Here is an 18,218-nt window from a genome sequence, read left to right as displayed (position 1 = left end):
CGACTTTCTCGCTAGATTCAGCAACTTTTCAGACCCTCTGTGCAACTTTGTTTTTAAAAAGTAACTAGCAACAAATTTAGCATTTTGTTCAGACCACTAGGGAAATATATTACACGTTATATTGTAATTCATTCCCATGCATGCTGCTCAGAGTAATCGCAGTCAACATCAGTCAATATCAGGGGTCTCTCCCCCTCTCTCCTCCGTGCAGTAGATATGGGACAGGCAGGAGGAGAGGTGACACCGCTCGCTCTGAGAGTTCAGGTGTAGTAAGTTTCTAGGGTTACGTTGGCGCTCTTGCTCCCTGCATTGGGAGCACGAGAAAGTAGAGCGCTATAGTGTAAACACCGTTGCTCTCGTGCCGTTCAAAATTTCTTTTCAGGATTTTTCAGTTGAATCTAATCAGCGTCTTTTTTATGCTTCTATTAATGCGCAATGGTGTCACCAATATGCAAATGAGCATATGAAGTCTACAACACTGGTCTCTGCAACATCATTGCTGCTGGTGCATCACTGTAATGCAAAGTAGCTACAATTTCTACCTTGAAAAATCACCAGTAAATGTGAACCAAAATCTTCACCACCAGACATGTTCCAGCAGCAATATGAGCCAAAATCGGGGCGAAATTAACAACATCAGCAACCAAGTTTAAATGTTTCCCTGACGTTAGCATGTAGCTACATGTAGCAGTGTAGATTATGTAATGTCTTTGGCCCAGGCCCGCCCTACTGTGCTGTGATTAGCTAGTACTTGTCACATTGGCAGCGTCCAGAATGGAGGCAGTCAGGGCAAAAAGGTCATGTTCGGGTTAGTACTGGCCAATCACAGCACAGTAGGGCGGGACTAGGTGCAACACGCTTGGGCAAAAACACAGCTTGCAGTAGTGTGCCTGGAGCAGACGAGCAAGAATTCATCACAAGCTAACGTCAGCTCAGAGGCAAAGAAGAAAAAAAAAAACATTGGAAAGCCTGAGGTTACTTTTAAGTATGTTTAACTAATTATCTGAAACTTTGGCCACGTTTAATATGAACATATGGCATTGTAACATTATAAATATGGCAGATAATTAAAAAACACATAATAGGTCCCCTTTAAATGCTGAGAAATCATCTCTACATGTGCTTTTTAATTTGGAAATGTTAATTTGAGTAGCATTTACCCTCAACAATACACAGAGAAAAGCATTGCAGGCACAGACATTAGTCTCTATAGTGGGACTTCAATTAAACACGTACAACTTGTAATTGAATATTTCAGCATATTACTATTTGTTTTTACAGCCAAATTTATTATCATGTAACATGCTAACTTGTTCATTTTTAATCGTCTCGCATTTAGCATTAATGTTGGTTTATATTTGCTGATGTCTTTATGGTTACTATCAGAGAAAACCATGCCCTCCAGTTTCACTTTTAACCAAAAAAGACACTTGAATATCACATAGAAAAATAGAAATTGTTTGTTACGGTCAATGATGGAAAATGCAGTTTAAATATTCATTAGCACTGTGTAACACTACTTCATTGACTGGTAAAAAAAAAAGCAACAGGGAGGAAGACAATTATTTGTCTTCTGCTGTTTGTTATACGATCGTCTCTCTCAGATTTGCAGGGAGGGTAAAGAGGTGTGGGTTCGGGGCAGAATGTAATAAAACCTCATTAGTAATCTCTACAGGAACAACCATGACATTTGGCTCGGGGGGCTCCTCTGGACCACTCTGGGCCCCTGTGTCATGTGACACTGTCTCAGGAGTAGGAGGCTGTTGGCTTGCTAGAGTTTCTAAATCAGCCTGCTCCATCGCCTCTGCAAGGTCCACGTTGCTTCCATAGAGCACTCCCATCCTTCGAGCGAGCATGCCCTCTTTCTCCGGTGCATCTTCACCTTCGTCCTTTCTACCCATCCTCTTACAGCGGTGCATAAAAGCAGCATGGTGTATGCAGCGTCTCAGCAGGTGGGTGCGGTAAGCCCTCTGAATGACTACAGCAGCCATCCTCTCTTCTTTGTGGCGCACCGTCGTGGTGATCGGTGCAAAGGAGTCTGAGGTGGGGTTGCTCAGAATGAACTTGGCCTCAATGCTCTCCCGCATGGCCACCATCTCAATTGTGTCTCCCAACACCATCTGCGTGACGGCCGACAGGACATCCAGGCAGTGGATCCGGTCCCCAATGACCAGGGGTAGATCCATTTCAATCAGGCGGAGCCTGTTGGGCTTGGCAACCCTCAGTGGCGGCTGCAAGGTGTCACAGAAATCTGAGAGCTGGCTGTACTCAATGAACTGAGTTCCACCTACATCAAACTTCTCCCACGTCTCATTAAACATCTCAAAGTCCTCCTCACAGAGAGCGTCGCCACTCTCCTCCTGCGCCACATTGAAGTTCTCTAAGATAATGGCGATGTACATGTTGACCACCACTAAGAAAGAGATGATGATGTAGCTGCAGAAGAATATCATGCTCATGCCCGGGTTGCCGCAATTCCCCTTTACATCCGTGCCCGGGTTCTCAATGTCTGGATCGCAGTCTGGATACTCCTTGTTCAGCATTGGAAGTAAAAGCTGATCCCAGCCGGCTGACGTCGTGATCTCAAACAAACAGATAATGCTGCCACCAAAAGTCTCAAAATTAAATATATCATCAATTCCGGCCTGTTTTTTAACATAGGCAAAATTTGACATGCCAAATATGGAGAAGATGAACATAATGAGGAAGAGCAGAAGGCCAATGTTGAATAGGGCAGGAAGTGACATCATGAGAGCAAAGAGAAGCGTCCGAATGCCCTTTGCTCCTTTAATAAGACGCAGAATCCTGCCTATTCTGGCAAGTCTGATGACTCTGAACAGAGTCGGTGACACAAAGTACTTCTCGATCAGGTCAGAGAGCATTGTACCTGAAATAAAAGGGGAAAATATGTGAACCCAGATTGTCTGTTTGAACACAATTTGCAGTTTCTAAGTAATAATTCACCCACCCGCTATGGACAAGATGACCACAACAAAGTCAAAAACGTTCCATCCGTTGGTGAAGAAGTACTGTCGCAGGGCAAACAGCTTCAACACGCACTCCCCAGTGAAGACGACAATGAAAGCCACGTTTAGCTTAAACAGGAAGTCTTCCTTCTCCGGGCTCTGGTCGTCCGTCTCCACCATCATGGTCACCATGTTGAGGCAGATGAGCACCATGATGAAGATATCAAAGAACTGCTGACTGATGAAGTCAAACACCATTCCCTGGATTAGGTTCTGTAGGTCAAGGAGAAGGCGAGGAACAGAAACACAAATCCAACAGGGTCATTTGGGCTGTTCACACCAGCAGTGTGCAGAAAGGGTCAGCGCAGGGGTCACCAGTGACCTCGTCATGCCACGCATGCCGAGCTGATGTGTCATTACTCCGGTCACCTCGTTAATACTTTTCAACATCAAACAATGTAGTTTAGGGCTAAACTAATGGTTATTTTCATTATTGTTTAATCTGCCCATTATTTCAGTTGTTTTTTTGTCAATTAAATGCCAATGTGACATTTTTACATGGTATGTTTTATCTGATCAACAGTCCAAAAATAACAAAATGTTCAGTTTATTATCATATATGACAAAGAAATGCATCAAATTTTCACATATAAGAAGCATGAACCAGGCAAATATTTGACTTTTTTGCTTAAAAATGTCTAAAATGGTAATTAAATGACCAAAATAGTTGCCAATTAAGTTTCTGCTTATTGACTAATCAACTGATCGAGTTTTTGTTGCAGCTCTAATGTAGTTAAAATGCAGTTGTACTTAAAAACTAATCTTGAGTCTTTACCAAACAATATAACACATGTTTTTGGTTTAACTATCAGCTGTACATGAGTAACAAACCGTTGGACGTGGAATTGGCTTCTGTGGCTTCTTGGAACCAAGTTTCTTCATGGCGTCGTAGTACTTCTTTTGTTCCTCAGTCATGAAGATGTCTTTATCTCCAAAGTGCAGACACAACATAATACAAACGTCATTATACTGTAGGTATTTGAATGATGTATAGATGTAACGGTCAGTTGCTTTTGTATTGGCGCAGAATACTTCTGGGGGAAAAAAAAAGATACTTATCTTTTTCTTCTGTTGGTTGAAATTGTCGATGATGACACCAATGAAGAGGTTGAGTGTGAAGAAAGAGCCAAAGATGATGAAGATGACAAAGTACATGTACATGTAGAGGTTGATCTCATAAGAAGGCTGCTCCTCTACCTAGGAAGCGACAAAACATTTAAAGCATTAGAAAAAAAAAAAAACAAGAGTAGGCATTCCTTTCTTTCTTAGCAGATTTAAAGTATATTTAATCACAAGAAGAATCACAAACGCAGAAAATTCTTGATGATTTGAAGCATTTAACAACAGCGAAACTGTATCGTAAGATCTGTTTAGAAACTGAAGTGACAGTGAAACATATCAATGCTCTTTTCAATGCCAGACTCCATTGACAAAAACAGCAACTTTACATCACTGAACGCAGGAGCTGCTGGTCTACCACTGCCTCTATCAGTTTGTTTGCGTTATCGTGTGACTTTGGTGTTTTAAAGGGTTAGTTTGGATTTACCACATGATAACAAAAACAGACCCAAACGCATTGATTGAGGCAGTAGTAGACCAGCAAGTAAAGTATAGTAAAATTACTGTTTTTGTCAATGGAGTCTCGCTTTGAAGAGAGCATAGATAAGCTGCACTTCCAGTTCAGTTCCCCGTTGGAAAGGGCTGTATGTTTGGAAAGTACCAAGCATACGACTGGATAAATGGCATATTGTGCGAGTTGTGTGAGAGGTTGTAAGCAGATGTTTTGATATAGTTTTGCTTTTGTTAAACGTGGACCCCTATGAGTTCAATTCATCAAGGATTCTCTCCATTTTTGGATTCTTCGTCCACCATTGAGAAAAACAAAGTCTTCTTTACAGATTCAATGTAACACAGGGTGAGTAACTGACACACACATGTTCCTTTGGGGGTGAAGTATCCCTTTAAGTAAGAAAGATGGTTGAGAAGACACGGGATAAAAGGTTATACTGGAATATGACACTAGTCAGGAGAGGCAGTTGTTGATCCAAAGACTCACTTCACCATCACCATCTGTCACATATATATTACATATATATTCAATTAACTTAAAGTGCAGGGGGCTGGTAGAGAGGGAGGGAAGAATATATGAACTCCTGACTTGGATTTCTTGATATCATTTATTTTATTTCTATCAATATACCCAATACAAAAGTACATTTTTTAGTGTAAATAATGTTAGTTAAGTTATTCCAAAGTTATTTGGGATTTCTTATAAATAATTCCTCCATTTTCATGTGTCGTCACGATCATTTTTCTAATTATCATTAGATAATATTGTAATTCACCAAAAGTATCCATGAACAATGGAACAATCGAGTCTTTACTTTTTAATCGCTGAAATTTAATATCTCTTATGTCATTCTTGCTTTCTTTTATATTCGTGAGGTCTTATAAAACACACTATTTGAGGCCGATGTTACTGCAGTTTTGTTGTGCTTGCATCATGACAATTAGGAAAATAGTATGAATGAGGGGTCATCTCAATCTGTACACAGACACATTTAAATTTAATTAACAAATGTTTGACCTTGTATTCAGCACTGATACATATGACTGTAAAACAAAGGGCTACTAACATATTTAATACTAAATATAATATTTCGGTATACATTCAATATATATTTCAATAATTACCTCTCTTGAGTCAACAGCAGCATACATGATGTCCATCCAGCCTTTAAAAGTTGACTGAAAACACAGCACATTGTTTCAAAATCACTGATCACAAACATTTTTACAAGAATTTTATTTCCAAGTATATAATAACGGAAACAGCACTCCTCACCACTTGAAGCAGAGACAGGTAGCCTTGTCCCACATTGTCATAGTTGACTTTGACGTTGACCCAGCGGGCCTCCGCTGTGGCCTCTTTCAAGGCCATGCAGTCGCTCTTGTTGTTGACCTCGTCCATGGGGAAAAGCTCATCCGAGGTGGTATTGATACAGTGGTAGAACTTCCCAGCAAACAGGTTGACTCCCATGATGCTGAAGATGAGCCAGAAGATGAGACACACCAGCAGCACATTGAAGATGGAGGGAATCGCTCCAACGAGAGCGTTCACCACCACCTGCCCAAAAGAGAGGACTTTGTTTAAATTAAGGGATTATATATAGAAATGTATAGAAATGTTTCCTAGTTAGTTTAGTTTGGAAAAGTGAGCAACAAAGTCAGCAAGTTTTACCAGTATCCTTACCTCAGGCAGCGCTGGTACAGCAGCCACGGTAAAAGCATGCAGTCAGTACACATTGTAAAAAGGAAGCCAATCAAATTAGTGTGAATATGCACTAAAGATCACAACAGTGTTAGTGGTGGAGGAAACATTCATACTCTTGACATAAATAAAGGTACCACTACAACAATGGAAAAATACTCCATGAGTAAGGGTGTTTTCACACTTGGTCCTTTTCAGCCCCCTAAACAGAATCAGAGCGGTGACTCGGCATTTTTTGCACATACTGTATGTGAACACTCCAAGAGAACTCGGACCCCTCTGAAGTGAACCGAACTCAGACCACCTCCTGAGATAGTCTGATTCCTGTTTGCTTCAAGTGCACAGTGCGGTTTACTTAATCACAAAGTGCTCCAGGTTCGCTTTGCTCTTTGCCATTGCATTTAGCCCTCTAGATCACATGCTGTTGCACTGGGACACTTGAAAAACCATATGAAACTACGTCGGCCAATAACGCTTGCAAGGACCAGGACGAGTAGTTTGGTCCACAGAAGATACTGCATGTCTCCAGATGTGAAATGTAGAATACATCAAACAGCAACAGTCTAAAGCACAGAAACACTAAAGGTTTTCCTCCAGTTTTAAGTTCATCTGAAAGTGAGAGGCTTCATAATGTACAGTGTCACGTCAAAGTAAATAAATTTTAAAAAATCGTCTATATATATTATATATAGACTATAGTGTGAACAGAAAGATGACTGAGGCCCCATCAGAGCTGAAGTTGACCAGAAAGAGAACTGAGTCCTCTTTCAAATGAACTGACAATGTGAACACAAAAAGTCCCCTTTCTGTTGGTCCACTTTTTGGTGCACTTTAAGAGGACTGAGATCGGTTCACTTAAAGAGGACTAAATGTGAAAACACCCCAAGAGTCCTGCATTTTAATGAAGTACCACTACAACAATGCAAAAATACTCTATTACAAGTAAAAGTCCTGCATATCAAATCCTACTCAAGTAAACGTACCACTACAACAGTACAAAAATACTCCATTACAAGTAAAAATTCTGCATTGTAAATACGACTTCAGCACCATTTAAACAATGCATAGATAGTCTATTACTAGGAAAAGTTCTGCATATTAATTCCTACTAGACTAAAAGAACTATTTTAACTGCTTTACCTTACCAGACAGCCTTTTCAACGGGGAAATGAAGCCGTTATGTTGCTTTCTTCAAATCACAAGACTTCTCTGACAAAAATAGTAATTGTTATTGTGGATACGGACTATCGCGCAGCACTTTCGTTCGCTTCCGTGCCTGTTAGAGGAATATCGTTTCAGAGGGTTGTCATGGATCAGTCACAAAAAGGCATGTGAGCCGGGCTAGGGATGTTTAAATGTAGCAACATCATCATGCAGAAACCTACGTCAGGTTATGAGGGACAGCATAAAAAAAAAAACAACCCACATACATTACGACTAAATATTAATGTCTGGATTTCAGCACATGAGGAATACTGCTGGGAAGCTGCAGAATAATATCAAAACCTCAAAAAATAATGGACCCACCATGTAATCTATTGTTTCTTTTCCATTTAGAGAACTTATGTGTGTTTCATGTAAAATATTAATCTGAAAAGTAACTCTAGCCATCAATAAATGTAATCCTGTGTAAAGCAATGTAATAATGAATGTAAAAAAAAAATACTCTGAACCAGTAAGTATAGTTATCAAATAAATGCAGTGCCGCAAAAAGCAGAATACTTCCCTCTGAAATGTTTTGGTGTATGTAGGAGTATAAAGTAACATAAAACGGAAATACTCAAGTGTACTTAGTTACTTTCCATCACTGGTTAGCCATGCACATGGTTCAAACATGGTCACACAGTCAGAGACTCACCCTCATCCCTTCAAATCTTGACAGCGCTCGAAGAGGCCTCAGCGCCCTGAGAGTCCTGAGGGATTTGATTGGTCCAAGCTCAGCGTATCCCATCCAGTTGGCAGCTAAACTAATCAGGGAAATCTGTGACAGAATCAAAACATTTCCTATTCAAGTGTTACCACGGATTCTATCTGACATTAAAACAGGTTTGTGCACATGTTCTGTTGTTACACACACACACACACACACACACACAGGTCAGCTTTAAAATGAGAAATCAAAACTTACATCTACGATGAAAAAGTCTAACCAACACCAGGCGTTGGTGAAGTAGGTCTTGAAGCCATACGCGATCCATTTAAGGAGCATCTCGATGATAAATACGTAGGTGAAAACTTTGTCTGCGTACTCCAGAATAATTTTGATGGTTCGGCGTCTTTCTATGTGTATGTCCTCAAAGGCCTGCCAAAGGGAGACATGAGACACCTAGATACAGGTCCTAACAGTAATAGAGTATCTTAACACTCTCATAAAACAGTCAGCATTTCTAAATGTGTTGCACTGATGACAGCATGACTCACCAGAGCGCCGCTGCTAAGGAGGATCATGAAGATGATGAAGGTTTCAAACCAGTCGTGCTCCACAATTGTGAAGCAAGTTCTGCGGAGGTTCCACCATTTCTTGCCTTTACCTTCGGTGATGTCCACAGTCAGACACGGCCAGCGCCTGACGCAGTCTGATGGGAGAGGACACCAAAGGGTCACTGTCTGTCATTTTACAGTTCATGGTTACAGGGACGGTTCACCCCCAAATCAAAGATAGATATTTTATCCTCTCACCTGTAGTGCTATTTAACAGTCTAAATTGTTTCGGTGTGAGTTACAGAGTGTTGTTATCTGCCGTAGAGATCTCTGACTTCTCTCTAATATAATGGAACAAGATGTCACTCAGCTTGTGGTGCTCAAAGCGCCAAAAAAATACATTTCAAAGACTCAACAGCAATGTCTCTTTCCAGAAATCATGACCTACCATGTTACTCAAGATAATCCACAGACCTTGTTGTGAGCAGTTTCATGTAGGAACTATTTTCTTTCTACTGAACTACACCCACCAATGGTATCACCACACAGAGGGAAGGGGTGAACCCACTGGGCTAACGTTACAGCTCAGCTGAGGAGGATGCCACAAATGTTTACATTTCATGCTTTCACGAGCACAAGCCTATCGTCCCCGAGTACATGCACGTTTCCTTCTGTGTGGTGATACTGTTGGCAGTTATCGTTCAGTAGAAAGAAAACAGTTCCTACGAGAAACTGCTCACAACAAGGTGTGTGGATTATCTTGAGTATCAGGGTCATGATTTCTGGAAAGAGAAATTGCTGTTGCGTTTTTGAAATGTATTTTTGGTGCATAGAGCACCAGAAGCCAAGTGCCATCTAGTTCCATTAGGGCTCATACACTTGCAACGTCTTCTATCGCCTGGAAAACACAAGGTCGGGCACTGGTTGCTACTTTTGTGCCAACTTTCAAAGGCGCAGATGTGGTTTGCACCTGATGTTGCTAATTGACCATAACCAGCACCTGGTCATAGCCTACTTAGTAGAAATCCTGAGTACAGAGCTGACCTCTTTCCAGACGTTTAAGTTTAGGCTATAATAAAATATTCTCCATGGAACGGATGTAAAGCTCTGCGTAGCTCTGCACTAAAATGATCAATATCTTCTCCATATTTATTTTAGACTGATATTTACTGAAGAAAGGAAAGACGTCTACTGGCTGTGATTGGTTGTTTCTTGTCACATAATTTCCAAAAGTTTGTTTATCTCATGGTGGAGCCGTCTCACCCTGAAAAACAGTCGCTTGGGCAGGGTAGCTTTTGAGCGCACCTCCATGTGTCTACGCTGACAACAATGGATTTAAAGGCAGAAAAACACACCCTGTGTCTAGGCCCTTATATTGAATAATAAAATATAGCACTACAGGTAAGAGAAAAAATATGTACTTTAGATTTTGGGGGGAACTGTCCCTTTAAATGATTCTGTTTTACAGTGGTTGTTCATACCGTCAGTGAAGCAGGCCTCTGGCTCCTCAGGTTCTGGCTCTTCTTCCTCCTCTTCTTCTGGTTCAGGCTCAGGTGGCTGATAGTCCACTGTGCTACACACTGAAGAATCCCCATCAGTCAAAGCACCCATCAGCTAGTCAAGAATTACAATTAAAGCTCAGTTACAAAGCCAACATGCAAAATATACATTATGAATGCATCAAACTACAGATGAAGATTTAGTCACAAGGGTCCTTTTGTTCACGTGAGTCTGAGGAGTTACTCACTTTGACATTTCCCAGCGTACTATGTTCATCTTCTAAGTTTTCCTGAAATAGCACGGGAACAGAGAATGAACTTCAGCAAGCATTCATGATGAGCAGTGAGACGAGTTTGTCTTTCCAAAAATATACTTTGACATTTGCTTTTGGTTATTTCACAGTAAACAACACAGCTAAAGGTCCTGCACAACACCTCAACAGGTGCTCTCACTTACACTGCCTGATTACACCTCATCTCTGGACTGTGGGGGCATATACAGACACTGCTGCACACCTCCCTCATACTCTGTTAGCTTTCTTTTACCTTACGTCTTTACCACTTATATTAGCACAGAGACTTTAGTGACCTCACGTGTAATCTAATAAAAGTAGTGCAGCCTTAAAGGCCCTGCTCATCCATACAGGTATTTTCATTTATGGTAGTTGATGAGACCTCTACTCAGGTTAAAGTTGGGATGTGCTTTGCTGGGAATTGTGTGGGGTTTTTAAATTACATGTACCAATAAAAATGATACAAGTGTAAGTAGCAACATCCTACTTAAGCAACATACATAAGGTGTAATTAGAAATCAATTTCTCATGAACTTCTCCTGAAGCCTGAATGATGAACAAAAAATGTGACTTTACGTCCATTTTAGGATCCAAGTGTGGGTGCGTTTCATCGAACGGAAATGTAATGTAGTCATGCTTTACTGGAGTGTGACGGTGTTCCTTAGTTGTGCAGAACATTTCAACAATGTAGTTCAGGAGTGCCTCGGGAGCCGCATGGTTGCAGCACATGCCAAATAACAGCGATGGCCCGATCTGATCCCAGCCGGGGACCTTTGTAGCATGTTGTACTCCGCTTTTACTCCCCCTGTTTCCAGTCTTACTCTTCTCGGTCAATTATCCAAAAAAGGCAAAAAGGTAGTAATAATAATGTAGTTCAAAAGGCTGTGCATGCTTATAGTGTTTTGAAAGAAAATCAGCAAATTTCCTGAGTTAGAAATCAGATTTTTTTTGAATAGCCAAAACTTGTGGTCACTGTTGATGAGGTTATAATGAGGTGCCTGATGAAGGTGTGTGGGAGTTTGTCAGCAAACCGGTCCTACTCATCCCTCTGCTGTGCACCTGTTTTGAAATAAATGTATGACGTATTCTTTTGTTCTCATTTATTACGTGCCACAATATATCTTCTAACTCCTATTTCTCAGCTTAATTTGTGAAGTTATGTTATCAGAATGGATCAGTCTTGGATGAAGTGTCCATGATTGTCACTGTGACTTTTAGTCAGTTCAATTCAATAAGCTTTCTCGGCATGACATTTCGTGTTAAATGTTGCTCTGTCTTGACCAATCTCTGAGGACAGAGCTGACACAACCGGTCTTCTTTAGGCAGCCTGTGCCTGCCAGTCTCTATGTCCAGGCTGTGATCACTGAGTCTGTTCAAAGTCAGTCTGATCTGTCACGGTGGTCAGATAGTTTGCCCTTGTGTACTGTCAGTTTAGGGCCAAATGGCAGTGAGGTTTTTTTTTAGGTTTTTCTGGTAGATGTCAAATAGTTGATGTAGTTTTCTTCTTCTTAAGCTATAATTTGGTTGGGCTGGATTGTGTGAGGGTTGTCCTGCATATAATGTACAGCATACTGTCAATGTGCCCAAACAGATGAAGTACTCAGTGCTGAAGAGGCTCATCCTGATGGTGTTTTCAAAAAACTCAATTTATATTATTTGAACTATCATTTTAAGATTGACACTGAAGTAAAAGGTGACACATGTTTAAAATATAGATGCTGTTGGTAGGTGATGCAGTGCAAGTGTACGTAGATGAATGACTAGACTGAACTGGTTGATTTATTTACTGTACTTACTGAAAAGTGTTTGTTTTTTTTCTCATCTGAAGTCTCTGAGTCATTGGCATTATCACCATCATCCTCTTCATCCTCGCCCAGGTTTTCAAAGTCTGACTCTCCCTGAGCGATCGGCACGTTGAGACTAAGTTCTCCATCCACAATAAATCCAGAGGGCCGGCCTTCAACCAAACAATTAGGTATCCCATCTGCCATTTTGAAATTCTGACCGGTGTCCAAGTGGTTCATTTCAATTTCCTCTGCTTTAGGGTCCTCGTCGTCCGTCGGACCCCGCTCGGGCTCCTCCGGCTCTTTGGGCTTCCTGCCGAGAATCTGCAGGACAGTTCGAATGGCGAAGGCTTTGAACCAGTCGATGCCTCGCGTGATCCTGCCGATGGCAATCTGGAGGTTGTTCATCTCTCCGTCGTCGTCCCCCGCAGAGAGGTTGTCCCCACTGAACGAGCTGAGCAGCAAGGCCAGGAAGAGGTTCAACACCTGAGGAAAGAAATGTGAAGAAGTGATGGAAGGTCACATAATAGAAACAATTTCCTTTTTCACCTCGAAATGACAAACTTTGCCTTGCAATAGATGCACAGTCCTTTCAGTATACAGCTACAGTATATGAAATATCTACAATTATTCAGTTAATATTAATGATTAATTTGTGGGGGGGGGTTTAGGTGAAGTATTCCTTTAAGAGTGATTTTCCTTATTGCTGCATCAAAGTGAGCCGACATTGCTGAACTAAACACAAAGCTCCAAACTATCTCAGACACACATCACATATGGAATTGGTCCTGGAACGGCACATCAATGAACATTATTTCGTCTGCCTCCTGTTGCAGATGCAGCTATCTTTAGTGTCTAAACCTGTTAGTCAATTTCTCGGTTCCGATTTCCCAGGTTTAGCGGGAGATCATGGTTACACGGCAGGCTGATCTCCCTCATTCCAGGGTGGGAGCTGTGAATCAGTAAAGATGGCCGAGGGGGGAAAAGATGAGCTGCACAAACACAAACCCGACAGTGGAGGAGTGGGAACAGACATGATGCTGTTAGATTTAAATAAAAAAATGTACTAAAACAACTGTAGCAGAGGTTTTTTAGTGTTAGTAATGATCAAATAATTGCTCCAAGAAGAAATATAGATAGACATAGATATAGATATATCAATCAGCTGATGTAAAAAGTTCTGTCTTCATCTAAAAGGAATGGTTTAACATTTTGCGAAATACACCTATTCACTTTCTTAGAGTCTCTCATCTCTATCAATCTGAGGCTGGTTAGCTTAGCTTAACATAATGTCTACAAGCATGGGGAAACAGTGAGCCTGGCTACATCCAAAGGTAAAAAAATATCTGCCGACCTGCACTTCTAACTTACATGTAGTATCTTGTCAGTTGAATCACACAGTGAGTCTTTTAGATACTGTAAGGTTGCCAGGCAATCAGCAGGTTAGACACCCGTTTCCTCCTGCCTCCAGTCGTTATGCTAAGCTAAGCTAAAGATTTAAAGGAATACTTCAACCACAAAACGATCATTTGTTTATCAGTTACTCACCTTGTGTTTATTCTTCTTGCATGCCTTCATGGTGAACGAAGAATCCAAAAACTGAGAACATTCTTGATACATTTAAGTAAAAGGCGATGTGTTTAACATTAAAACTATATCAGAGCCTCCATTTATCAACTCTCACACAACCCATGCATTATAATACAAGTCTATTGATCCAGTTGTATGATAGGTACTTTCAGAACACATGCATTTTTGCTAAAGTTTTTAAAACACTTCCCGCATTAACAGTCTCACACACGGAAAAGTGGTGCAAGTGCCTACTCACGCACGCACTTGCCAAGGCATGCTACTTGTATGTAGAAGTGTTTTAAATAGTCAATTTTGTGTTTGGGGACTACTGAGCAAGGGACTGGATAAATGAGACTTGGATTTTACTGTACTAGTTGTGTGAGAGTTTGTAAACTGATGTTTTAATATAGTTTTGCTGTTTTAAACACAGACTTCTTTTTCTTCAATTCATCAAGAATTTTCCCAGTTTTTGGATTCTTCGTTCAACATGGAGGTACTTGAAAAAACACAAAGATTTATTTCATAAATTCAACATAACATGAGCTCTTCACAAAACTCTCCGCAGGAAAGAGAACTGGCTTATCAAAATCCCGCTCTATTCCTTAAAGATTTCCAGCTTTGAGAATCAATTCCACATGTTTTAATAATGATTGTCTGATGATGATTGAGCCGTTTAAATACATAAAGTAACATTAAAACTTTAGTGGTTTCCTTTCTCTTTAAAAAAAGAAACTCGTATTCCAGGATTCAATAAAGAGAGAAGATGAGAGTGTAGGGATTCAGGAGCATTTTTGATCTTGAGTGGGCTAAAGAGAAAAGATAATGAGCACAAAATTATCACATGCCCCTAAATATGCAAGTTAAATCCACTCCATATGCTGTGGCGCTGATGGCCTAATATGATTACCTCTCCATCAATTACAGTTCAATCTGCTATCAAATGACTTTTCCTTAACACCCAGTCCCCCCTGCCACCTGAGCCCTGCTCGCTCAGCTGTCTGTGCTTGTTCCATCAGTGGCAGCGTGCTTACTTGAGCTGGATCTTAGCACATACTCAAGGTCAAAACCACTGTTTGGTGGCTCAAGTCATTTGATTTAAATAGAAACCCCCCCCCCTCCCGTGAAGTGTGGAAATATACGATTTGCATTTATGTCAGTGCAGATAGCGTGCATCACAAAAAAGCCATCAAAGTTCTGGCACAGTGTGGCCGTTGCAATACTTTTGTCAGCTTGACGATGAGCCATTTCCTTTCCGTTTCTATGAATAACCTAACAGGAAATGGTTTTGGCTCTGGTCTTTAAATATGATGCTGAGATGATGTCTGAGAGTGATCGGCTGTATTATCTGTCCTACGTCCTTGTTCCGTGAGGCCAAGACAAAATGTCAGGGACAGTATTTCCATGCTCCAGACATTCAGGATTCTTCACCAAGTATCACAAACTGCTGCCTCTTCACGCAAATTCACCCAGACACTTTGTGAAGAGGTTAGTGAGTCAGATTACCAGTAATATGAAATAATACGTGGTAATATTCTGTTCGAATCTGGATCTGTGTCCACGTTGTAGCTCAAGCCAGCTTAAACTCCAAAAACCATGCAAATCTAAGTTGTATTCTGTCTTGTGTGCTCTCTGTACTCATACTATGATACCTACAGTGCCCCCTGGTGGAGACAATTTTCTCCCCCAGCTGTGTCTGTCTAACAATAGACTGCTGAGACACGCAGGCCACAAAATCTCCTGGTATTATAATAAGATAACTGTTAGATTTAGAAAGATTTTACAAAATAGTTTGTCAGCTTTACAGCTTCACAGTCGTGACAGTTGCATGTATAGTTGAGCGTCAGCACGTGTGAGCTCAGGAATGATTGTCTCCTGAAGATTTACTATATGCTGATTTAAGTGCCGACTACAAAGACACTGACAACACAGCCACAACATAAGAACCATCATTTACTCTGATCGCAGCCAGAATTATTTTTATCTGAGTGAAATCGAGCTGAGTAACATCATCTCTCCTTCATTACATGTATATCAGCTTTAGGTTGTGTTCAGACTGACAGAAGTAAGTCGTAGTAAACAGGGTAGCTCTGCTGTTTACCTCGCAAACCCCTAGACGGAGACTATAATGACTGTGATAAAATACTGCCTTGGAGTATTATAAACTGCTGTCCAATGTTTTGGCGTCTGATAACATCCTACTCGCCAGAAAAAAATGTTGACAATGTACGTTTCTGCAAACCACAAATACGTAACATTTGCACGTTTCATACATATCAACATTTTTCAAGTGATACAAGCTGATTTTCTCACTGGGAGGTGGAGAGGATAGCGGACGGCGTGTTACCAAGGTGAGACGCCTGCCAAGCTGCAGACCACTGTTTGAGACCAAAAAATAAAAACAAACAGCTGTGTTTTAGGGAGTCATTGTTGTGCTTCCAGCAGCATTTTAGGCACAAAATGTGGGTGTTTTTTATGGACCTGTCACTGTATTTCCTGCAGCTTTGCAGCCTCCAAACGTGTTTTTTTTATAGACCTGTCACTGTATTTCCTGCAGCTTTGCAGCCTCTAAATGTGGGTGTTTTTTTATAGACCTGTCACTGTATTTCCTGCAGCTTTTCACCCTCTAAATGCGGGTGGTTTTTAGGGACCAGGGTCAGGGTCAATACATTTCCTGCCGCTTTTCAGCCTCAAAACATGGTTGTCTTTTATCAAGACATCCCTGCATTTCTAGCAGAGATTGTGCCCCCAAAAAGCGGGTATTTTAAGCCGACACATGATCTTGTCCTAACCCACAATTGCCTAAACCTAACCACAAGCTAACCACAGTATTTTTGGAATGCAAAGTTAAAGGTATCTGCTACATAATATGGTGCAAATGTAATGGAACCGCCGTTTGCAGAAATGTACAATGCCAAAACCTTGAAAATGTTTTGCATGTATCTTGATAAGACCCCAGGCCCCTTAACACCTCTTCCTGACATCTTTAAAATGACAGCTCTACAGAGTCACACTATTGCACTCGCACTATTTTAGCCTGTCAACTCATTTTGTTAAAAGTTGGACACTCCACCATCTTGCTGCAAATGGGTGTGGGATGTTTTATATAACCTAAAACAAGGAAAATTACATTTGCCCGTAGACATAACCCTGTACTTTTTAATAAAGCTTAGAGCCCTTTTTTTGATTACTTTCAGGAGACAAGGAGCTACTATGCATTAGTGTCTTCTTCTATTGCCCTGTTATTCATTTCTTTATTGATGTCATTGTCATTTTGCTCAGTTTGCAGTTATGTTTTATATATGTATACCACCATTTTGGATGTGCTTACACTGATGTATCCTGAGAATTTTCAGAAATGTACCTACCCTTTGCAACCCTAATTGGGATCCAAATAAAGAATACAACTCAAACTGGCCTTTCTGGATAGAACTTCATTGTCTCTTTGGTACCTGAAACAACCCATCCCACCAGCACAGCTTCATATTTCAGATTTAAGATGGGAATCAGCATTGAATGACCAATTATTGCACTCACCACTAGATTTCCGATGACCATGACCATCAGGAAGACGACCAAACACATCCCAGCTCCGGCCACCTCCATGCAGTCCCACATGGTCTCGATCCACTCCCCACACAGGATGCGGAACACGATGAGGAACGAGTGGAAGAAGTCATTCATGTGCCAGCGTGGCAGCTCGCACTCTGTGGAGATCTTGCACACGCAGTCCTTGTAGCTCTTGCCGAAGAGTTGCATACCGACCACGGCAAAGATGAAGACGATGATGGCCAGCACCAAAGTCAGGTTTCCTAAAGCTCCTACTGAGTTACCGATAATCTTGATCAGCATGTTGAGCGTGGGCCAGGACTTGGCTAGTTTGAAGACACGAAGCTGTCTCCAACACAGGACAGACACACATAATAAAGACAGTGAATAACAATGTAGGAAGTAAAGTCATTGTGGTAAATGGATACAAATATTGTTTCTCACCAGACGGAAGGACCTGAGGACAGACAGCCCCTGGACATTGGCCAGCCCCAGCTCCACCAGACTGAGAGTGACAATGATGCTGTCGAAAATGTTCCAGCCAACTTGAAAGTAGTAGTAGGGATCCATGGCGATCAGCTTGAAGAACATCTCCGCTGTGAAGATCCCAGTGAAAACCTATGGGGGCATACATATCTATTTAAATCAGGTCTAAGATGTACGAACATATCTGCCGTTTAATTTAATGTGCATAGACTGTATAAATAGAGTTGACATGGCCACTGTGACGCGACCCATCAGCAGGGGTGGGCAGTCACTCATTAAGGAATGGTCATACATAGGCGAATGCAGGCAAGTGACCATTG

General features: G+C 41.2%; 1 protein-coding gene across 5 annotated transcripts in view; it reads right to left on the bottom strand.

Moving 5' to 3' along the window:
- Positions 1-729: 729 nt before the first annotated feature.
- The window catches only part of scn4aa (sodium channel, voltage-gated, type IV, alpha, a), a 37,896-nt gene continuing 20,407 nt past the window's right edge, over positions 730-18,218 (bottom strand). For all 5 annotated transcript variants that reach the window (XM_049563621.1, XM_049563620.1, XM_049563619.1 and 2 more), the window contains 14 exons: positions 17,857-18,030; positions 17,401-17,757; positions 12,307-12,780; positions 10,466-10,507; positions 10,200-10,332; positions 8,719-8,873; positions 8,426-8,599; positions 8,156-8,278; positions 5,872-6,153; positions 5,721-5,774; positions 4,086-4,223; positions 3,858-3,962; positions 2,969-3,239; positions 730-2,887 (listed from right to left, as the gene is read on the bottom strand). In XM_049563621.1, coding sequence (XP_049419578.1) covers positions 1,584-2,887; positions 2,969-3,239; positions 3,858-3,962; positions 4,086-4,223; positions 5,721-5,774; positions 5,872-6,153; positions 8,156-8,278; positions 8,426-8,599; positions 8,719-8,873; positions 10,200-10,332; positions 10,466-10,507; positions 12,307-12,780; positions 17,401-17,757; positions 17,857-18,030 — 3,786 coding nt within the window. In that variant the 3' untranslated portion in view covers positions 730-1,583. The remainder of the gene's footprint in view (positions 2,888-2,968; positions 3,240-3,857; positions 3,963-4,085; positions 4,224-5,720; positions 5,775-5,871; positions 6,154-8,155; positions 8,279-8,425; positions 8,600-8,718; positions 8,874-10,199; positions 10,333-10,465; positions 10,508-12,306; positions 12,781-17,400; positions 17,758-17,856; positions 18,031-18,218) is intronic.

This window comes from Epinephelus fuscoguttatus, linkage group LG20 (assembly GCF_011397635.1).
Source record: "Epinephelus fuscoguttatus linkage group LG20, E.fuscoguttatus.final_Chr_v1".
In the NCBI taxonomy this organism is placed as follows: domain Eukaryota; kingdom Metazoa; phylum Chordata; class Actinopteri; order Perciformes; family Serranidae; genus Epinephelus; species Epinephelus fuscoguttatus.
Note: the sequence above shows the minus strand (reverse complement) of the source record. Positions and strands in the feature narration are given on the sequence as shown.